Source organism: Trifolium pratense, linkage group LG4, assembly GCF_020283565.1.
Source record: "Trifolium pratense cultivar HEN17-A07 linkage group LG4, ARS_RC_1.1, whole genome shotgun sequence".
NCBI classification, from domain to species: domain Eukaryota; kingdom Viridiplantae; phylum Streptophyta; class Magnoliopsida; order Fabales; family Fabaceae; genus Trifolium; species Trifolium pratense.
Window position 1 is genome coordinate 40,733,282 of NC_060062.1, and position 20,895 is coordinate 40,754,176.

Sequence of the window (20,895 nt, forward strand, 5' to 3'; positions counted from 1 at the left end):
AAATAGCTACTTGTTGATCACATCATCAGATTGTGAAATTAAGCACACCGATTCAAGACAACCACACTTGTTAATTAGTTTTTTTCTGCACTGAAATTGAATGTTACTGCCGAGGTTAGCTGCAGCTGCAGCAGTACTGTTGTTGATTGTTGCCAGAAGTGTCATCGAAGCAGAGGGAAAGCCTCATCGGATTGTTGTGGATACAGATGTTGCTACTGATGATTTACTTGCTTTGCTTTACCTCTTGAAGCTCAACACTTCCCAATTTGAGGTACATATATGAAACAAACCTCCGAATCACTCTCGCAATATTTCGGATCTTTGAACTCCGGTAGGCATCCTGAGAAATTTAGCTAAGTGGATTTGGTGCTCAATATGCTTACAGGCAGTGACCATCAATGCTAATACTTGGAGCAGTGCTGGTCATGCTGTGAACCAAATTTATGACTTACTTTACATGATGGGGAGAGACGATATTGCTGTTGGAGTTGGAGGCGAGGGTGGAATACTACCAAATGGAACCATACTCCCAAATGTTGGTGGATATCTTCCGATCATAGATCAGGTCTTAATCAATTTCCTCTTTCATGTATAATTTTTATCACGCACACGGTCATCGTTTTATGAGTTCCACGTTGAGGAAGAAAAACAAGTTCAATGTGTGACATTTAAATCATAATGAACCTTTCTATCTAATGAACTAGTCCTTTTGATTAGAATGTCCTCAACTTAAGTCATAAGACATTTTATCAAGTAAATAATGCAGGGATGCAAGTATTATTAATTTAATAATAATTCATGTTAATGGATTGTATCTGATGTATATGCTACTACATTGAGTCAGGGAATGACAACAACAGGAGGTTGCAGATACAGGCAAGCCATTCCTGTAGGGCTTGGAGGGCGCTTAGATGTCGATGCAAATTACGGGATCAGGAAAGATTTTCTTCCACAGGTATAATACTACCATAGTAGTATTAATATTTTACATTTTTCTGTCTCTGTAAGTATATTTTGTTTGGTTATTGATGCTACACATTTGTTGCTACCTAATTTGCCAATGATATAAGGGAAAAAGGAAATATACACCATTGGAGCAACCAACAGCTCAAGAAGTGTTGATTGAAAAAGTATCTGCAGGTCCCACAACTCTATTTGTGATTGGAGCACATACAAATGTTGCAATATTCCTAATGAATAATCCACACTTGAAGAAAAATGTGGAGCGTATTTATATAATGGGTGGAGGTGTAAGGTCAAGCAACCCAACTGGTTGTTGTCCCCAAAATACTTCATCTTCCTGTGTGCCTCAGCAGTGTGGTGACCGTGGAAATATGTTTACAGATTATAACACTAACCCTTATGCAGAATTCAATATCTTTGGAGACCCTTTTGCAGCTTACCAGGTTAGACATTACTACTTATCCACAAAATCAGTTCTTGCTTCAAAGAAAATATAAACACACATTCTTTACTAATCACTAATTACTGCATTGCTTCAAAGTTGCACAAGTAATGATATTCAAACACTGAATTGCATTTCAATCCTTTTAATAGTCCAACATTCACCATTATAACTATGTTTGTGAGGAAAAGTAAATTTCGTTTTATATAGGTGATTCATTCTGGAATTCCTATCACCCTTGTTCCTATTGATGCATCATACACAATCCCTATCACTAAAGAATTCTTTGAAGCATTTGAAAAGAGTCAAGACACATATGAGGCACAATACTGTTTCAAAACCTTGAAAATAACCCGTGATACTTGGTTTGACGATGAATTCTATTCGGTAATTTCTTATTGAATTTATATTTTATATTTAAACGATTATGATATTGTGTTACTAATTATGTAATTGATTTATTGTTACCAGAGTTATTTTATGTGGGACTCTTTCATGGTTGGTGTAGCAGTGTCGGTCATGAGTAAGCCCAATAACTATGACGGAGAAAATGAATTTTCTGAAATGGAGTATATGAACATAACTGTTATTACTTCAAATAAACCATATGGTATATCTGATGGCTCCAATCCACTTATCGATGGCCTAAATGTTCCCAAGTTCAATCTAGAAAAAGATGGGGTGCATAGTGGTCATATTCAACAAGGACTCAGAGATCCTCTTTGTTTTGTGAAGAGTGGCAAAGGAAAATGTCAGGAAGTTGTTTTTTCTTTTTGGCTGTAAAGGCGTATAGTGAATGTTATTATGTTAACATGTAATGTACTGCAATTTGTTGTTCTATATATATAGGATGATTACACAAAAGAGGTAGATGGTGCAGACTCGGTGAGGGTACTTGTTGCTACAAAAGCAAAACCTAATCAAGATGTTGGGAGTTCACTTGACAGAGAATATTTCATAAACTTATTAAATGTAAGTTCAATTTTCTTTTCAGTATGTAGTTCAAAGCTGTTAAATTAATCACATTGTTTTAGAAGGAAAAACACATACTTACATGGTAAACCGTCTCAAAGGAAACTAATAATGGAATCATTTTTATGTTCTGACATGAATTGGATTCTTAATAATATAGTAACTGAATGTGAATTTGATTTTGGTTTTTTGGCGGGTCAAAGGTTCTAAAGCAACCACATCAAGCAGGGAGGTACAACTTCACTACACAATTTCCCTATCACAAAGTAGTAACTTACAAGCCAGATTTTCATAATATAAGATTGGGAAAACCTGTTGTATTTGACATGGACATGAGTGCAGGAGATTTTCTAGCTTTGTTTTATCTCCTTAAAGTGCCTGTTCAAGTAATCGATCTTAAGGTATTCTTATTTTTCATGAGAATTCTGCAGATTTGTTACCAACAAAGGACTAATACACTAATAATTATTTCAGGTATACGGGAGAAAAAACTCAGAAATTTGGAGCAACACGAGATACGGATTACCCTGAACTTAGGCAACCACTAGCTATGGAAGTTTGGGAGTCTGTATTACAAACAATGAAACCAGGGTCCAATATTACAGTATTAACCAATGGACCCTTGACCAATTTGGAAAAGGTTGTTTTGGTGAAAAACATTAGCTCAAGAATTCAGGTAAGCATTGGTATTTGAGTATGATCAACAAGAACAGTATGCTGCTCTAACAGTAGATTTCAGAATAAACCATAAAAGCTTTATTGTCATTGAGTTAAAAAGTTATCTTTTAAAAAACACTTAGATTGAATTGACAGTGTTAAATCCTAATCATCGAATTGACCGGGGTGTTATAATATTTATAGTCAATGCTAATCTTTAATTTAGTGACTTCAGGGAACAAAAATGAATGAAAATTTTCATCAAGATCATCGAATTGAAAACTAAATATCGATGATATTTTTGTAGGGTACACTTGATAGAAAGATATTTTATTATACTAGAAGTTTATTTAACCCAATTGAGTATTTAAACTTATTTTGTGTTAAGCATTTTTTAGGTACATAAATTTAAACACAGTTGCATAAAAAATTCCAAAATGTTGCAGGAGGTTTATGTAGTGGGGGGTCATATCAGTAGGAATACAGAAGACAAAGGAAATGTTTTTTCAGTTCCTTCAAACCAATATGCAGAATTCAATATGTTCCTAGATCCTTTAGCGGCCAAAACAGTGTTCGAATCAGAAGTTAACATAACACTCATTCCACTCAGTACTCAGCGCAAAGTGAGTTCGTTTGCAACAGTTATAGGTAGGTTGCACGCGACAAGAAAAACACCAGAGGTTGCGTTTTCCAAGCTTCTATTGGCAACCCTACACCGTTTGAAGCAAATTCATAACAGATATCACCATATGGTATAAGTTTTTATCCATGACTATTTTTTCTATCTCAATCTTCTTTTAAATCGTGACTTCAATACTTTATGTTTAGATACAAAGGAGAGTAACAACTTAAATTAGAGTTAATTACACATTTTCTATGTTGTTTCTGTTATTTAAACCTTTGTGTTTACAGGACACATTCCTAGGAGAAATTCTGGGTGCAGTAGTATTGGCTGATAAGGGTTCAAGTTTGAAGCCAAAATTCGAGAAGAAGCCTATTAAAGTCTTAGCTAGTGGCGATGAATCCACAGATGGAAAAATGGTGGTGGATGAGAAACATGGAAAGTTGGTCAGAATATTAAGCAATGTGGAGGAAAATGCTTATTATAATTTGTATGCAAACAAGCTTGGTGATCAATATCAGTCAGCTAAGGTAGGAAGCTTTAAAGAACAGACGAGAAAATGGAGACATCCTCGTGATGATAAACCTAGCCAAGAAAAATGTGCTCAATTCCATGGCTATAAGGCTTTTTTATCAACAATGTGAATACATATTCCCTTCAAACAATAATGAGGATGTTGAATAATTTATGAAAAAAATAATATTAAATTAAACCATTCATACAACTCTGTAGTATTCTTATATCAGTCAACAGCTTTTCCTTAGATGATTGTGTTTTAAAATTCATAGTTGGATTATAAATTACTGTCATATTGATTATTTATATAATCTTACATAAATTTTCCAAATTATTTAATATATCATTGAAATATGTTCGGATAAAGATTTTTTGTAAAAAAGAAAAACATAGATTTCACCCTCTAAAAATGAATTATACCTAGTGAAAAAAACCCTAACTATAATCATTATTATGAGCAATAATTTTTAGTTTATTGGAATAGCAGCACTAAAAATAAATTTAGTTTAATGTTGTCTTGTACATAAAAAACAATGCTGAAGGATGAGCATTGACCAATTCCATTCTATCATGTGAGAAGTTGCTTTGAATAGTGTAAGAAAAAGTATCTCCTACATTGGAAATAAGTACTTTCTTGATTATCTGAAGAACAAAACTTCTATTTTATGTAAAATATTTTTACAAAATAAATTATTTTTTAATACAACACAACATTGCAATCATTCTGTTATATAAGCTCAAACAGATGTGCCAAAACAAATTGAAAAATAGTAGTAAAGTTGAAACGTGAATCGTAGTGTCTGAAGTACCGTGTAGAATCCTTAAAGCATTCATTCCTTAAAAGTTCTAGCATGCGTTACAGCTCTTCATACAGTATCCAGGAAGGTCTGAAGATCCAACCATATACACAGGATTGTTGGTGCATTCTCCAAGGGTAGCCCATCTCTCACAGCTATCATGCTGATCGGAGCAGCCGCCTCCATCGCCTACCTTCTTATCAAATGAGTCTACATGAATCCATTTTGTCGCTGACCATTTCTCTCCTTCAATTACTGGGCATCCGCCATGGAGACTATTAGCGTCTGGGGTAGCATGTGTGTCAAGACTGAAGAAAAGAAGTGCATCCCCTCTACGTGGTTTCACTGTGCAATGCCAGGTAATAATAAGAGAAAAAAAATCATTTAGCACAAAGATTACTTGCAAAAACTTTACATTAAAGTATAGTAACAGAGGAAAATGCATCGTAAAAGTAACTACTAATCTAGTTGCCCACCTGCTATCCCTTCTTTGGCACACTCAGAGAGATCACTACTTTTTTCAGAACCTCTGTGACGTGTTGGTTTCTGTAAGCCGAATGAAAATTCATAAGCTATCAAAATTAGCTATTAGCAATAAAAGTACAAACAATTTCCTCTGTGAAACTATCAGATCCACCCTTTTAATGGGAAGAAACTGGAGAAGAGGATGCTGAGAATATCACATATAGAAAAGAATGTATCCTCTAAGACTACAAGCAGACAAATGAACTGTATGCAGAAAATGCATCCTCTATTTCTACCGTCACACAATATATACTGTTTGTCCGAGTATCCAACCCTCTGGGTACCCCAGTCATACACAGACTTGTATTTCCTCCAATTTATACTCAGTTTCTAAGTCTTTTACTATGCGGTGTCATAGAAATAGAATACTAGCATTCCTAGACAGAATGAGGAAAAACTACATACTGATTATGATCTCGGGCAATAAATTTCGGCACAGTGAAAAAAATAAATTATTCCTTCTAAATATATTGAATTGGCACAAGTTAACTGCACAACGTGAACTGCAATGCTTTGGCAGTAGTAAATTTTCAGTTCACAAGATAAACAACACCCATGAATTTCTAGTTTAGTGTACAAACCTCTGCATTTGGGAAGACGGTTTCACCGCCTTTGGTCACATTAGTGAGATACATAAGAACAGTTGCGTAGCGATGTCCACCCTGAATTATATTAACTTTATCAGTAAAGTAATCATGATGTGCGTCGTATTTCTGTCCATGCTCATATCTCAATACTTGTATGTCTTCCCCATTTTCTGAAATTCAACCATAAATATTACAAGGAGACTGATTAGAGTCTTATTTTTAGATCTTTTGAACACTGTGACTTGGTTTATATTCGAATAAAAATGATGGAGTACCTTTAGGAAGAAAGGTCCAGGCTGAAATCTTGTCCTCAATACCAGAAACAATAGGATCCTATAAATAAAAGAAGTATTATTATAAATGAAAAGTAAATGATTGCATCATAAAATAAATAGTTGATGAAGAGAAATGAAACCTTGTTTTTGGAAATGAACATGCCAGAGCTTGTTCTGGCATCGCTTAACTGTGCATCTCCGGAAAGATTATCGGCAACAGCAGATCTCTTCAGCTCTGATTTTGCCTAAATTAACAAAAATGTTAGTTAGTTAGTTAGTTATTAGTTCCATAGTATATAATTTAGAGCAACACTATAGTTATGAATTTTTGCACATAGATTAAGATATATATGTGAAATGATCTTACTAAAGAAATCAAGTGATCGCATTCCAAGTCAGTGAGAAAACCTTGGTAAACAAAAGCTCTGCACATACATACAAAATACATGGATTTGAGTATCATAAATAAACTTAATTGGAAGATACAGAGAGAGAGAGAGAGAGAGAGAGAGAGAGAGAGAGAGAAATGGAAAGAGAGAGTGACCTTGGATTCCATGAAATCTGTTTGACTTTGGAAGGGTTGATGATGGCACTAGCTGAACCAGCGTACGAGCTTTCAACTTTATCCGTTTGGGAGATTAGCACCACCAACAGGAACACCAAAAACCAAATTAACTTACTCATCATTTCAGATTTGATTTGGATTAGCAGTTCAATTTTTTCTGGAAATTCCAAATCCAATTCTCACCGAGCGGGATGGTTACTTGTATTTGTATTTGTTTGGTGATATAACTTGATTGATTAATTTGACTTTAAGCCTTTCATTCATTGGATAACTTAAAATACCCAATTGGAACAGATATTTTACTGTTTCAATATCTTAAAAAATTATCTTAAAAATTCCCCATTCTATTTTTTTTTTCTTGCTAATTATTGAGGAACTAAAAAGAAAAAAATAATAATATTAAGAAAACCAAAATTTAAATTTTTAAGATGATTGACTATATAATTTTTAAGATAATTTTTTAAAAATTTATACTCTTGATTAGTGCTCCGAGTATCTGTTAACATTTGCCTTTTTTAAACTACGTAAAATAAATAATTAAGACTTATTTTTTCTTGGTTAATAAAATAGTCAATTTATTTTTTGGTTCATAGACAAAAATGTTAAAACCACTGAAAACTCACACACACAAAGTGAAGTGATCGAGATTCAAACCTGATTCTGACGTCCGATATTAACAATTTCGACATTTCTGTCAGTTGAGCTAGAATTTGTGGACATAAAATAATCAATTTTTAGTTATCCTTATTGATAATTTAGGATGCGCTTATACTACTACTTGCCTTCTTTCATACTATCATAGTAGTAGACATTGCGTCTTGCCTTCTTATAGGGATGGCAATTTGACCCATACCCAGCGGGCACCCGCAAAAAATACACATAACGGGTAGGGTAAAAATCCGCATTTTGGGTACGGGCACGGGTATGGGTAATTACCCGCAAAAATGAACGGGTATGGGTGCGGGTATGGGTACCTTAGTTCCCACCCCGCCCCATACCCGCATAATATATATTTATTTATTTTATATATATTATTGTATAAATTACATATGTATATCAATTTTAAAAAATACAATACTATTAAACTATTACACATTTTTAATAAAAAAGTTTATTTATAACATAATACAAACATCATGTGAATATGTCAACAAAGAAATTAACTTTAACATGAGGTTAGTAATTTTTTTTTTATAATTTTGATGAGTCAACATTAAAATCTTTTAAAAAAAACTAATTATATTAAAACGATATGATATTTTATAATTGATCAATTTATTTTTAGTAAAATTGCGGGTAACGGGTACGGGTATGGGTACCTAGGTACCCATAAGGTATGGGGACGGGTACAAAGATTGTTACCCACGCGGGTATGGGGATGGGTACGAGTATTTTTTCAAACTGCGGGTATGGGGATGGGTACTATAGTACCCTACCCATACCCTACCAATTGCCATCCCTACCTTCTTACTTTACTTTACCTTTTTTTTTTTCAAATTTTTTGTCAAAATTTTACTTACCTATCTCTGTATTATACTACTATTAAGACTCCCATTTCCTAAAAATCAAGGGTTAATACAAAAAAAAATAAAAATATTACTATCGATGTATTGTTTTATAAATATTTAAATATTGTACTGTTATTTAAAAAATGCTCTAATATTTTTGAACACCAGATCTTTTGTTGGAACCTTTGTGTTTGATTATTTATGGAGATTTCGGTAATGATCTACTTCCTCTCCCCTCATGAAATGTCACTCGTTAGTTCAAATTTACAGACTTTCATGTTCAGGAAAAAAAGATTACACAATAATATGTAAATATACAATGAAGAAAAAATGTGGTTGTTATAAGGAGACGAAAAGTATCCTTTATTATCAACTTGGAATAAGAATCCCCTAAGCACAACGTCAATGAACATTGCGTGTGATTAATCCCTCAAATACAGTGTATAGGTCCTTGTTTTCAGGCCCAAAAATTTCATCCGCTTTTTGTAGAGTCACCTGCAATTTTGTACACAGAGAGCTAAGTGTCTAATAACTGAAAAAGACATGGTTGGTGAGATTGGATCAAAGGCAACTAGGCAGAGACGAGATGAATTACCTCTCTTGTTTGTTTATGGGAATTTAGCTCCTTAACATTTGCTAAGAATGCACTAAACTGCTCGTAAGACAAACGGTTCCTAATAATAACAACCATGAGATAAAATAGAGAATAATCCAATCTAATTTAACAAAAAAATGAGCCATTCACTATAATATGTTTAAGATGAGTCTGTTTTGATTTGAGGAGCTAAACAGTTTGTATCGGCTTCGTAAATCATGTCATCTACCGATGTTTCTGTTAATGGAACTTAAGTTTCTGAACTTGATATAATAGTTTTCAAAGTTTAAAGATACGAGCCCTCACCTGACTTGGCGAAAGAACTCTTTCCCATCCACCCGTGTTCGTCCTGTAATATATAAGTTATGAAGGAAAAAAAATCAAACGAGAGAGAAAAAGTCGAACCTAATGAAAACATTCTTCAGATTCAAAATATCAAGCACCCCATTCTTCATTAGGGTGCAAGATCCAACAAGATAATCCGAACAGAGTAATCTAATGAAAACATTTCTAAATGCAATCTTTATGCACAATGCAACGGTAGCAGAGTTGGAAGAACTAACCAGATTGTGATCCTGTTACTGAGTCAGAGCTTGATATTGAACCGTGACCTGTTGAGGAAAACACTGAAGACCTATCATCATGCATGCCTCTTGAGGTTGAAAAGGAAATGGAATGTCGCCTTGGAGACATAGGTCTAGATGTTCTTGTTGGCGATACAGATACAGAAAAACTAGGAGGTGAACCAGTGGGAGTAAGCCGAGGGGTGGTACTTTGGGATGCTATGAGGAAATTATATGGCACTCTAGGTCTTATGTCTGCAATATTGGAATGGAAAAAGCAAGAAAGGTCAGGATACACATTCAAAATTACAGTCTTTCATTTTTCAACAATATCTAGTGGTTGATGTGCCGTGTGTGAGTATCGTATTCGTAAACATCAGGGTACCGTGTTCGATTCCTATTGATAAAAAATATAATTCACAACATCAAAATAAAGAGACAATATATTGTCTTCTTTGGTAACGCTGACTGAAATGTTTGTATACCCATTTTCCTCATAAATGAGAGTGCATAGTACATACCATCAGATTCTTGATCATCGCCAAAAGAATTTCCACTATCAGAAACACGGGGCATTGATGAAGATATAGATGGTGGCAATGAAGTGTCATTATCTGCAATAAAATGAGAACTTCTTAGAACTGAGTGCAGCTAATGGAGCTCAACTTCAAGGGCCCATTTGCAAGATCGGAAAATATAGGAATATGGCGAAATCATAGGTAAAATAGAAAAGTCTCCCTCCATTCGTGTCCCTATAACTCTCCTCCCTCTCTTCCAAACAGAATCTAAAATGCTTTTAACATTGTCAGCCAACATTAATGACAGAACTAGACTAGTAGTCCCAAAGAATTTATACAAGTCATTAAGCTATTTTCACTCTCTAGTATTCTTGATCCTCTCATTTTTGTTAGCAACAAGACTGTAACATTCAAAGAGAGAAAGACAAACAACTTCTATACAAGATTATCAAATCCTAATAATTTATGGATTATCATCGTCATTATTATGATTTTAAACCAACGTGTGCGAGTGCAGGCATCCAAGTGGTAAGATGATGAATGCACATTCAAAGGACAAACGTTTTGTATATGCCTAGAACTAGAACGATGTTTGTAACCAAAAAAAAAAAGAAAAGAACCATGTTCCAAAGTCTCTAACAAGTAGTTTCCTGAAGTACATAACTACATACCAAATCCTTTATATAGTTCTCTTGATTAATAAAGGAAATGAGCTTGTAAGAATCTAAAGACACTATATTCCCCATAAATCTACTCTACAAAATAAAAGTTGAACCAAAAGTACCCGCCTAAAGTTCAATGCATAAACAGAAGAAAAAAAAAATCAAACAAAGGGCCTAACCAACATGTTGAAAGTACCTCCAAACTGCGACGTAGAAGTCAAACTCGATTGACTCTGTATTCTAGCAACAATGTCTGGAGATCCACCCTATGCCAAATACCAGTAAAAGCCAAAAAAATTAAATAAGGAAATACCTTGAAACAATAGCACTAACTACTTTTGTCAAAAAAAAAAAAATAGCACTAACTACTACTAGTACTATTAAACGCGATTCATACTCCCTCCAGTCTTATTTATAAGCAAAAGTTACTTTTGAGATTTTTTAGATTTATTGAACAACTGATGCATCTAACTTAAATAAGGCCGGAGGGAGTACCAGCATAATCCAGTAAAATGCCAAACTCTCATCATTAAACAAACAGGTACGAAGCACATAACTTGTTAATCACAGACAGAAGCAACATTAAATAACAATAATTTTAATAGTAACTTACAGATTTATCATCATCCTCTTGAAGTGACTGCATAAGCGTCTTTCTGAAAACCTCTAGCTGCATGCATATATATTCATAAGCTTAAATTTAAATGAAATTACTACAAATAGATTATTACTACTACTATAATCAAAATTTAGTACTATTTTATTTCACAATAATAAAAAATATCCTAGTGAAAAGAACCTTGGAGACATCTCGATTAAGCTTTCTAACAGTATTGGAAAGCGAAGCATTCTCCTTAAGCAAACTCTCCTAAAGTATATCAAGCTCAACCACCCAAAACAAATAAACAAATTAATTAATTAATTAATTAACCAAACAAATACTAAACAGAGAGTTAAATTTGAGTAAGTGAAATTGAACCGGGTTCGGATTTGGTTGGGACCTTATCTTGTTCAGCGCGGACGAGTTTATCGGCGGTTTCAGAGAGGGAAGCATCGAGGGACTCAACATGAGATTGAAGTTCGGCGATGAGATTGTCTTTCTCGGCGATCTCGGCGCGAAGTTCCGACGACTGTAATTCGAGGGCGTTCACACGTGTCGATAAAGCAATGGAAGTGATCTTGCGAGCTACATCGAGTTGCTCAAATGGATCTGACGGTAGAACTTGCACGACATCCTCGGGAAGATCGAAGTACGAACCACCCGATTCTGCCGTCATCGTTTGTTGCTTCGTAGTTTGTTCCTTCCTCCACTCACACTTTTCTTTTGTCCTTCTCTTTCTTTTCTATGTAGTATTTCTTTTTCTCTTACCAAAAATACTCCATTTTCTATTTCTTGCTATTATTATTGATTTGTTTTAGAATTGGAATGGTAGTAATTTATTTTTTGTTGGCTGCCTAATTTATGACAAAAAAATAAAATTAAAATTAGTTTCTGACATTTGTTTATATTTGGATCTTCACTCTTTATTATTATTTTTAAATAGTTTAATAGCTAAAATTCATATTTTAAGAGAATATGTAGGAGATTATGCGTTTGAAATCCGTCTCCTACCTATAAAATATTATATCTCTACTAATTGAGTTATATGAAGACAGATTACCTTCTTCTTGTTTTTTTACAATAAGATTACTTATTTTATTAGTCTAAGTTCTTACTTAAAATAATAATAATTATTATTATTATTGTATTTCATGGATTTTTTATTAAATAAAAAATTATTATTCGAGAAAAAATAAAAAAATATTATTTGGTAACTTTTCTTGTGTCTTCCAAGTGATATCCATTATTTTCTCGGTATTAGTTTTATTTATTATAAGGGTTCGTTTGGTTGAGTGAAAAGAAAGTGGAATGAAAAAAAATTACGGAAAAGTTAAACTCACTATCTAAGACTTCCCACTGTTTAAAAATATTCATTAAAAGAGAATTTCTTATAATTTTTTTAAAACTAATTGTTACAACAAGTACCCATCTATGATCATTGATCTATGTAACTAATACTATGAGGCACGGCAAACTATGGCTAAAGGGTAAGATTTGATAAAATAAAAAATTTTAAAAAAGTATTTATTTATGTGGTAGTGGTACTATTTTTTTTATTTATTTTTTCTCTTTTTAGAACGATCCTCTACGGCGAAGTATTTATGTGGTACTACTTGAGACCTTGCATTGAAATCAAACCCGACCTTGAATTATAACAATGGATGACATTGACATGGCTTAAGGTCAATTATTTTTTTTATATTTTGTAAAATTATTGTTATATATTAATGGGTATTATACTATTATCTAAATGATACTTAATATTTAAATTTTGTAAAATTATTGTTATGAAATAATGCATAATATTTAAATTTTTTGAGCTATTGTTATGAAATAATGTAGATATCTAAAATATTAATTATAAATATAGAATAGTATTTAAACCTGAAAAAAATAGAGAAAAATTGAGAGAAATATTTTTGAGAGGATTGATTCTAGATCTCATATGGTTGGCGGGTAAAAAAGAGAAAGAAAAACAAATTACTCTCTCTGTTTCAAAATAAATGACCTATTTTTTTTACTTTGTCTATTATTCATATGATTTTCTTTGACTGTATTTTTATTTTTTTTACTAATATGTATATGTAAATATTAGCGTATGAGATGTTGTTTAATTTGTTTCGATGAGTATTTTTAAAATATATAATTTTTAATATTGGATAATTTAATCAGTGACGTCTCCGAGTTTTTGGAGGCTCTGTGCGAAATATGAAAGTGGGTCTTTAATAAAAAAAAAAAACATAACTTTTTTTTTATAAAAAATCATCATCTATTTAAATTGCAAATAACATAAAAATATAATCATTCTTGTAATTAACATAAAAAAGATTCATAGTCTAACAATAACAACAAAAAAGGAGGACTTAGTTTCTTGTTTTGATGTTTTTTATCGTACTGGTAATTACGGATACGCAGCAGCAGCATACGCTTCTCTTATTTGCTACTTTTTTTTTCCTTAATTAGAAAAACGGGTTGGGCCTTACAACATGTTCTAACATAAATAATTAATTTTTACACCTCTTACCTTACTAATACTACTATCCTATAAAAAAAATTGTGGCCCTCATTTTTAAGAAACCTTGTGCCACGGCCCATGTCGCACATGGGTCTGGGCCGCTCCTGAATTTAATATATTAATGATTAAAGTTATGTATTGAGTATTGACAAACATAAGATAATCAACTAAGTCATTTATTTTGGGACGGACGAACTATTATTTTAGTGGTATCTAATCTAATAGCTCTTGTTTATGGTTCACGTAAACCATTCACTCTATAAGTCACCCAAAATATCTTTGATGATGGAAGCATTTTATAACCCTTTTCTACTTCTTTTTCTTTCTTTCTTTTACCGACCTAAACCAATCAATGTATTGAGTTAACAACGTTACTTTTAGGTCAGGTGCTACTTCTACGTCCCGAAGCAAAGAATGAAAAACAAAAAAGTTGGTTCGGCATACCCAAAGCAAGAATGGGTCCCGCATGACCCCATCAAAACAAACAGAGACCCTGTCTGGTCAGCCAACTACAACGCACCTCTCTTATTTTATTGAGTCAGAAATGAGGTGCCCCCTCTTATCTCTACTTTATTATTTTCCCATTTTTCAATTAATTTTACGCGTCATTATTACAATCAAGGACGGTGCATACTCCAATTATTTTATCCTTTCTTCCTTCTCCACCTATATATATCACCTCAAACCATGTTCACATATTCAAAGTTCAAACCAATTTTCATTGTTTTCTAACATCAACTAATTAAATTAATTAGTTTCTTATTTTTCCTCTTAATCTTCTTCTTAGTTAGCGTTTTACTTTCAGATTAACTAAACCGTCATGGGAACTCAAGTTTTACATCCTCAAGACTATTTCATCAGACCAACTCCAGCTCCCTTTTCCCACCGGAGCAACCACTACGGCTACCACAACCGTGCCGTTACCTCAAAATCTCACCGGAAGCCGGTTGCACGGCCAGAGATTAAGAAACCAGTCGTTGCGAGTTCATACCAACCGGATACTGCTTTGGTTTTGAAAAGATCAAGCGCTGATGACTCTGTGACGGTGAAGAACGTTGGTTCTGCTGTTGAGAACGTGACGATGATTCTCCGTAGGGGTAAGTCGCTGGATTCGTCGTTGGTGGCGGTGAAGAACGATAAGTACGCTGGATCTGCGTTTGCGGTGTCTCCGTCACCGAGCGAGCTTCCTCTTCCATCTTTTTTGACGAAGAAGAAGTCGTTAGCGACGTTTGATGACTCTGCTACGCAAGATCTAAGGCGTTTGCTTCGAATTGTTTGACGCTAGAGAAAACGGGTTGTGGTTCCGGGTTTTGGATCGGGCCGAACCCGATAAAATATCCATCTGTTGATCCATTTTTACTTCTCTCTCACTGGTCTCCGTTACTGTAACTATGGTCTTCTCAGTTTCAAGTTCTAATCCGATCGTGATTTTTTTGAACGAAAGGGTAGATGTGAAATTGGGGGTGATTTGTTGTCTAAAATGGTTTCGAGTAGGGTACAAGCCATGTGTATCTTGTGCAGTTCTATTTAATTATGTTCGGATTGTATAAGGTTAATGTAGAAATTAAGGATGTAATATCAGTTTAAGGTTAATTAATAAATAATAATACTACTTTATTATCCGCTAAAGTGTTGGTGTTTGATGCGTCAACTACCGGCTGGCAGCTGCAGATACGACCTTGTTAGGATTGTGATTGCACACATTTTTTGACTTTTACCTGGTTTTGGTTTGAAGTCAGTTGTAACATCAATGTTCTAACCGTCTCTAATCCAATTTGAAGTCAGTTGTAACATCAATGTTCTAACCGTCTCTAATCCAATTACGAGGATCGAACTATGGTCTTCCTATGAAGTTCAACATCAAAAGTTTCTTAAAAAATAATACTCCGATATAGTATGCCCGATTAGAAATTTTTTTAATCAAATTTTAACCGCTAGTCTCTTATGCGTCCCTTGGCATTGGAGCCTTGGAACTTGGCAAAATAGCCCCTAACTTCGGGAGAAGGGGTGCCTCCTAAGGAGGTCGGAGTGACCATCATTTATTGATTCATTTATCAATGCCTTTTGTTCCTCTTTGGTTTTGAGATTCGGATGATAGGTTGTAATGGGTTGTTAATTTGCACGGTTGGTGGTTGAACCTTGTTATAAAGGAGAGGATGGCACATGCACACATTCCTAAAATAGTTAGTAGATGATGATGTGAGAGATATTTGGGATTAGATAAGATATCTGACCTAATCCATAGTGCATGTTTATATAGGAGGAAAGTTAGGCTATAAGAGGACCTATAACCTTCTCATGTGTGGACAAGTGTTAGCTGATGACTAGGCGTCAGGATCTAGCGGCCTACATGTCCTAGCAAATAGTAATCGTGTGTTTTAGAACGCATCCATTGTATGGTTTGCACGGCTAAAATGACTTGGATGACCCGATTAAGCTCGTGAATGAGTCTTAGCCCAATCCGAAACACCTTTATTTATTGTATTGACATCTTAACAACTAAACATGAGTCACTAAATTAAAATTCTATAGATCCTTCTAAAAATCGTGACTCATTATAATCATTTACTTACTTGGGCCTATTCTTGAATTATATTGGTTTATTACATTGTCAATGACCAAGGTACACAAATTTCAAAGTTCAATGATGCTTAAATAGGCTAGTTTCAGACATTGGAAATGATTCATTGTTTCGAAAATAAGAGGAACATTTCTTGCAAATTAATCAATTTTTTTATAGGGTTATTAGTAATTAGTAATAGAGTAAAAAATGATGGTCTGGTACATAATCATTGGTTATAATCCATTTCCTAATTGATTAGAACAACATAACTAATCAAATTATCTATTACAACATATTGATTGATGTCTAAGCATTTTAATACAATTAATGACACTCTCAAATACTAAAAATTAAGTAAATAAAAATACTCGTGGGCTTAGGCCCTAATCATTAATTATAAAAATAAAAATAAAATTAATGTCTGATTTAAATCTTTGTATTGATGGTTGTAGTTTGGACTTTGGAGAAAAATGCTCAACGATTATTCTTCGAGTTTCATGTTTTTTGGAAAAATTTGGATATTAGTTATAAGATGGATTAATATTTGCAGCACTTTGGCATAATGAATTATCTTATGCTCATCAATTTATAGTGGTTTGATATCAATACCCGCTTATAAATTAGTAAATTTTTTTTTGAAGAAGCTAAATATAAATTAGTAAAATTACTTAAATGTCTCTACTTAAATAAATACTATAATTAATTCAAGTATTATTTTTTGGTTATCATTGGTACGAAGTTTCCACCGTTGTTAGCGATTATTATTCTTCGTCGGGGAATCAGTGGGTCACACAAGTGGATTCTCCCATCCCAATCGAATTTTCTTCATACGTATAAGCCAGAAATTAAACCCCTGACCACGTGCTTAAGGGAACCAAGACCCTTACCACTTTGACCAATTCATTGTTGGTTAAACTCAAGTATTTTTATGTTGTAAAAAAAATAGTCTTTTCATGATGGATATTATATATTTGGATGTTATATTATGTTTGGATGTGATCACTATACTACTTTTATTTTTATCGCCGTTTTTTAATATTAGCTATTATAAAAAACAACTTTTGTTTTCACATTGAGAGAGAAAAATGTATGAATATTATGTATTAATATTTTTTATGTTTTTAAAAGAAGTTAAAAACAATTTATTTTTTAATAATCAGTTTTATAAAAAAAAAATCCATAGATATCTGTAAATATATATGGGTATCTCAATACTCGTGGTAAGTTAAGAGAGTATATTCATTTACATCCTTACATTTTGTTGTATTTATATGACTTATGTTTGGTCACTTAAGAAAGAATCATATTTGACAACAACCTTATATGATGTCACTCAGCAACTTGCAAGTTTTGTAAAATTCGTATTCGTTATAGCGATATCACTAACTAGTGCACCATGCACCACTTAATGTGGTTGTGCATGTTAGAATTGGCCTGGTTTAAATTGCATTTTCTATACACATTTATAACAAGTTTAGGTGACAATATTAATTTTTTTTGTTGTTGAATACATTTAGCCAACAATTAATGATATCATTTTTATGTTCACAACTTTTAATTTAACCGATAAAAATATTGAAATCATTAAATTAAACGTTATGATTGAGGTTTGAAACTCAGTTTCTCCATTTATGTGTTTCAATAACTATTGTTATTGTTATATCGCCTATCTATAAAAAAAATGCCACTTTTATAAAATTGTTATACTTATTAATTAAAAATTAATGTGTCTACGTAACTTCTTTTTCTATAACAAAATTATTATTCCAAATAAAAGAAAAATAATACTATTGATCCAGAAAAGTGATGTATCTAATGCTTGCTTACAAAATGAATCAAGGTTTATTATTAGGCGCTAAATAATGCTCTTAAGATACTTGTTAATCATACTAAAAAAAAAGTTAAAAACTTAAAATAAAGTTGATGTTAGAAATATAACTGTTTACATTTTTAATGTATTAAATACACAAATTTCAAAATAAAACTATAGTGAGGTCATTCTATCTTGGGCCGCCTATAGATATATAATAGAAATGTAAAATAACATGATATTTTCTTGTGTTTTATTGTGTATATATATATTTTTTGTATAATATTAATTTTAATTTGTTTGTTTTTGATTATATATAATATCTAGGAGTAACCCTATATTACAACGACCAATTTGTTTCCAGAGCTTTTGAAAGCTTGCGTGATTTTTCTTTGTATTTTGGCAAGCCTTTGAATATTGTAACACGTTAACTAGCAATTTGATTAATTGCTGCTTCTCAAAGGCTATAGCCGCATAAAATTGCATGGACATACACTCAATCAAGTATCAACCATGCAATTTTTCTTTGTCTCCATCCTTCCTGCCTGTTAAGGTATTGACTCAAATATATATCCAAGTTGACCAAAACAAATTATTTTCAATATTTATTAACAAAATTAATAAATATTTGTTCATATATTATTATACTTATTTTAAACATAAATATATCAAATTGTATATTTTTTCAAATACATGTATATTATAGTTAATGCAACTGACTAAGACATTAAAGTTGACAAATTAATTAAATTTACAAATCACATAGGAGTAAACAACAAGTTAAACTTCATATGCATATGCATATATATAGTATAAATTACAAACTAATTAAGAAGAGGACATAAAGTTAAAATTTTAATTTTAATCAAGCGTGTAATTTTCTCTAAGAAGAGGACCATAAATCTACACTTATTTAGAAAGTAATTAATCACTTTGGGTTATTTTTGATTTTGATATATAAGTAATCCTTTTGGACTTGTTCAACATATATGCATGGCATATATAGTGCAAAATGCAAATGGCCAAATGGGTGTAATAAAAAAATAATTATTTTTAAGGTTATGGAGATATTTTAAAAGTCGTCTTTAAAATAATTAGCAGCCTCTAATATCATTAATCTAACTTAGTAATTAGACTTAATTAAGCCAAGTCCAAAAGATTAGGTGTCATTTATGACTAAGTCCTTTCTCTATCCCCCTTTCCACTTCTATAAAATCCATCAACAATCACATAACAAGAAAAAAACATACATAGCAAAACAAAACAGAACTTTAAGCTAATAAGCTAAGTACCTAGCTAGGTCTCATTTTCCTCACCTACAAAATCTCTCATATTTCTTAACATGGATCAAAAAACTCAAAATGAAACAGTTACTACACAATCAACCTTAAACACAGAAACACCAACAACAACAGCTTCAACATTTAGTACCTTAAAAAAAAACAGTAGTGGTGGAATTGGAAGCCTCATAAAACTACTCCCAACAGGAACAGTTTTCTTATACCAATTCCTAAACCCTGTTGTTACAAACAGTGGCCACTGCAAAACAAGTAACAAGACACTAACCTCAATTCTACTTGTAATATGTGGTTTCAATTGTTTATTTTCAACTTTTACAGATAGTTATACAGGAAGTGATAAAAAAAGACACTATGGAATCGTGACGACAAAAGGATTATATCCTTCTCCTGAGTCGAATACTGTCGATTTATCGAAGTATAGACTTAAGTTTAGTGACTTTGTTCATGCTGGTTTGTCTTTGCTTATTTTTGCATTGCTTGGACTTCTTGATACAAACACTGTTCAGTGTTTTTATCCTTCTTTTGAGTCAACTCAGAAACAGCTTCTTCAGATTCTGCCTCCAGCTATTGGTGTTATTGTTGGTTGGGTGTTTATGGTGTTTCCACAACAAAGACATGGAATTGGATATCCTGTTAGTACTGATGAATCTCATGATACTTCTAAAATATCGGTTGATACCGCGGTATCTCCACAAAATTCAACAAATAATGTTTAGTAACACGTACGGTGCAGTCAGGTGTAGACCGTTAAATTAACATGCAACTCGAATCCGGCTATACCGTAAAGTCGATTGTTAAATTGTGTGTGGTAGAAGTTTTTTATTGTTCAAAGGTTAATTATTTGGATTTTGTGTTGGTGTGAGTAATTCTTGTGTCACAAACAATCAGAAAGAGATTGGTTTTAGTATAAATTCTTGTGTTTTTTTTGCTTTTATTTTTATTTTTGTGAATGTTTTACCGAAACAGATTTCTTGCTGTACATTTTAACACAATTTTCACGTAGTATTGTATAAGAACCGTTTGATTTATTAATGTAAAATCGAGATCATTTTAAGAGATTTTATAATAGCATTAATATGCAATGTCCGATTTATAATTAATGATCCAAATTAAAAACAGTGTAAAAACTATATATGTAATAGTAAATGCTGATCCTTGTTTTACTAACATACATTTATGATTTACTGTGAGTATAAATCTGTAGACATTTTGCTCATACAAAAATTGATCAGTCTAGGGTGAACTTTTCAATATTGTGTTGCCAACAAAATTATATTGATGTATCATATGCAGTAATGTGTGAAAACAAAACGAATATTCATTTCCATTTTCCTTTGT

The 20,895-nt window shown here is 32.6% G+C and overlaps 5 protein-coding genes across 5 annotated transcripts; 3 read left to right on the plus strand and 2 right to left on the minus strand.

Annotated features, from left to right (window-relative positions):
- Window positions 1–100: 100 nt before the first annotated feature.
- LOC123922676 lies at window positions 101–4,338 on the plus strand. The gene is made up of 9 exons (XM_045975373.1): window positions 101–271; window positions 386–565; window positions 845–955; window positions 1,071–1,406; window positions 1,616–1,792; window positions 1,877–2,184; window positions 2,852–3,053; window positions 3,481–3,786; window positions 3,947–4,338. The coding sequence occupies exons 1-9, from the start codon at window positions 101–103 to the stop codon at window positions 4,298–4,300; spliced, it is 2,145 nt and encodes a 714-aa protein (XP_045831329.1). The 3' UTR covers window positions 4,301–4,338.
- Window positions 4,339–4,810: 472 nt separating this feature from the next.
- On the minus strand, window positions 4,811–7,172 carry LOC123923562 (probable prolyl 4-hydroxylase 4). The gene is made up of 7 exons (XM_045976257.1): window positions 6,901–7,172; window positions 6,724–6,781; window positions 6,497–6,601; window positions 6,357–6,414; window positions 6,076–6,251; window positions 5,446–5,515; window positions 4,811–5,314 (listed from the first exon to the last, which is right to left on the minus strand). The coding sequence occupies exons 1-7, from the start codon at window positions 7,041–7,043 to the stop codon at window positions 5,019–5,021; spliced, it is 906 nt and encodes a 301-aa protein (XP_045832213.1). The 5' UTR covers window positions 7,044–7,172; the 3' UTR covers window positions 4,811–5,018.
- Window positions 7,173–8,600: 1,428 nt separating this feature from the next.
- LOC123923475 (uncharacterized protein At4g15545) lies at window positions 8,601–12,201 on the minus strand. The gene is made up of 9 exons (XM_045976163.1): window positions 11,769–12,201; window positions 11,567–11,635; window positions 11,381–11,437; window positions 10,964–11,033; window positions 10,109–10,201; window positions 9,588–9,842; window positions 9,331–9,373; window positions 9,025–9,103; window positions 8,601–8,924 (listed from the first exon to the last, which is right to left on the minus strand). Exons 1-9 carry the CDS (start codon window positions 12,042–12,044, stop codon window positions 8,832–8,834), a joined length of 1,035 nt encoding a protein of 344 aa, XP_045832119.1. The 5' UTR covers window positions 12,045–12,201; the 3' UTR covers window positions 8,601–8,831.
- Window positions 12,202–14,490: 2,289 nt separating this feature from the next.
- LOC123924353 lies at window positions 14,491–15,512 on the plus strand. Its single transcript, XM_045977217.1, has one exon. It carries the CDS (start codon window positions 14,704–14,706, stop codon window positions 15,160–15,162), a length of 459 nt encoding a protein of 152 aa, XP_045833173.1. The 5' UTR covers window positions 14,491–14,703; the 3' UTR covers window positions 15,163–15,512.
- A 3,985-nt stretch (window positions 15,513–19,497) lies between these two features.
- Window positions 19,498–20,468, plus strand: LOC123921840 (protein DMP2-like). Its single transcript, XM_045974533.1, has one exon. It carries the CDS (start codon window positions 19,599–19,601, stop codon window positions 20,271–20,273), a length of 675 nt encoding a protein of 224 aa, XP_045830489.1. The 5' UTR covers window positions 19,498–19,598; the 3' UTR covers window positions 20,274–20,468.
- Window positions 20,469–20,895: the final 427 nt, after the last annotated feature.

Excerpts from the sequence above, each read along its gene's own strand:
- LOC123922676 (XM_045975373.1), top strand. The coding sequence starts at position 101 with ATGTTACTGCCGAGGTTAGCTGCAGCTGCAGCAGTACTGTTGTTGATT. Across the intron at positions 272-385 it reads TCAACACTTCCCAATTTGAG|GCAGTGACCATCAATGCTAA; the intron begins GTACATATATGA and ends ATATGCTTACAG. Across the intron at positions 1,793-1,876 it reads TTGACGATGAATTCTATTCG|AGTTATTTTATGTGGGACTC; the intron begins GTAATTTCTTAT and ends TATTGTTACCAG.
- LOC123923562 (XM_045976257.1), bottom strand. The coding sequence starts at position 7,043 with ATGATGAGTAAGTTAATTTGGTTTTTGGTGTTCCTGTTGGTGGTGCTA. Across the intron at positions 6,782-6,900 it reads CAGATTTCATGGAATCCAAG|AGCTTTTGTTTACCAAGGTT; the intron begins GTCACTCTCTCT and ends ATGTATGTGCAG. Across the intron at positions 6,602-6,723 it reads GCGATCACTTGATTTCTTTA|GCAAAATCAGAGCTGAAGAG; the intron begins GTAAGATCATTT and ends TTGTTAATTTAG.
- LOC123923475 (XM_045976163.1), bottom strand. The coding sequence starts at position 12,044 with ATGACGGCAGAATCGGGTGGTTCGTACTTCGATCTTCCCGAGGATGTC. Across the intron at positions 9,843-10,108 it reads CGATGATCAAGAATCTGATG|ACATAAGACCTAGAGTGCCA; the intron begins GTATGTACTATG and ends CCAATATTGCAG. Across the intron at positions 9,104-9,330 it reads GAGTTCTTTCGCCAAGTCAG|GAACCGTTTGTCTTACGAGC; the intron begins GTGAGGGCTCGT and ends TGTTATTATTAG.
- LOC123924353 (XM_045977217.1), top strand. The coding sequence starts at position 14,704 with ATGGGAACTCAAGTTTTACATCCTCAAGACTATTTCATCAGACCAACT.
- LOC123921840 (XM_045974533.1), top strand. The coding sequence starts at position 19,599 with ATGGATCAAAAAACTCAAAATGAAACAGTTACTACACAATCAACCTTA.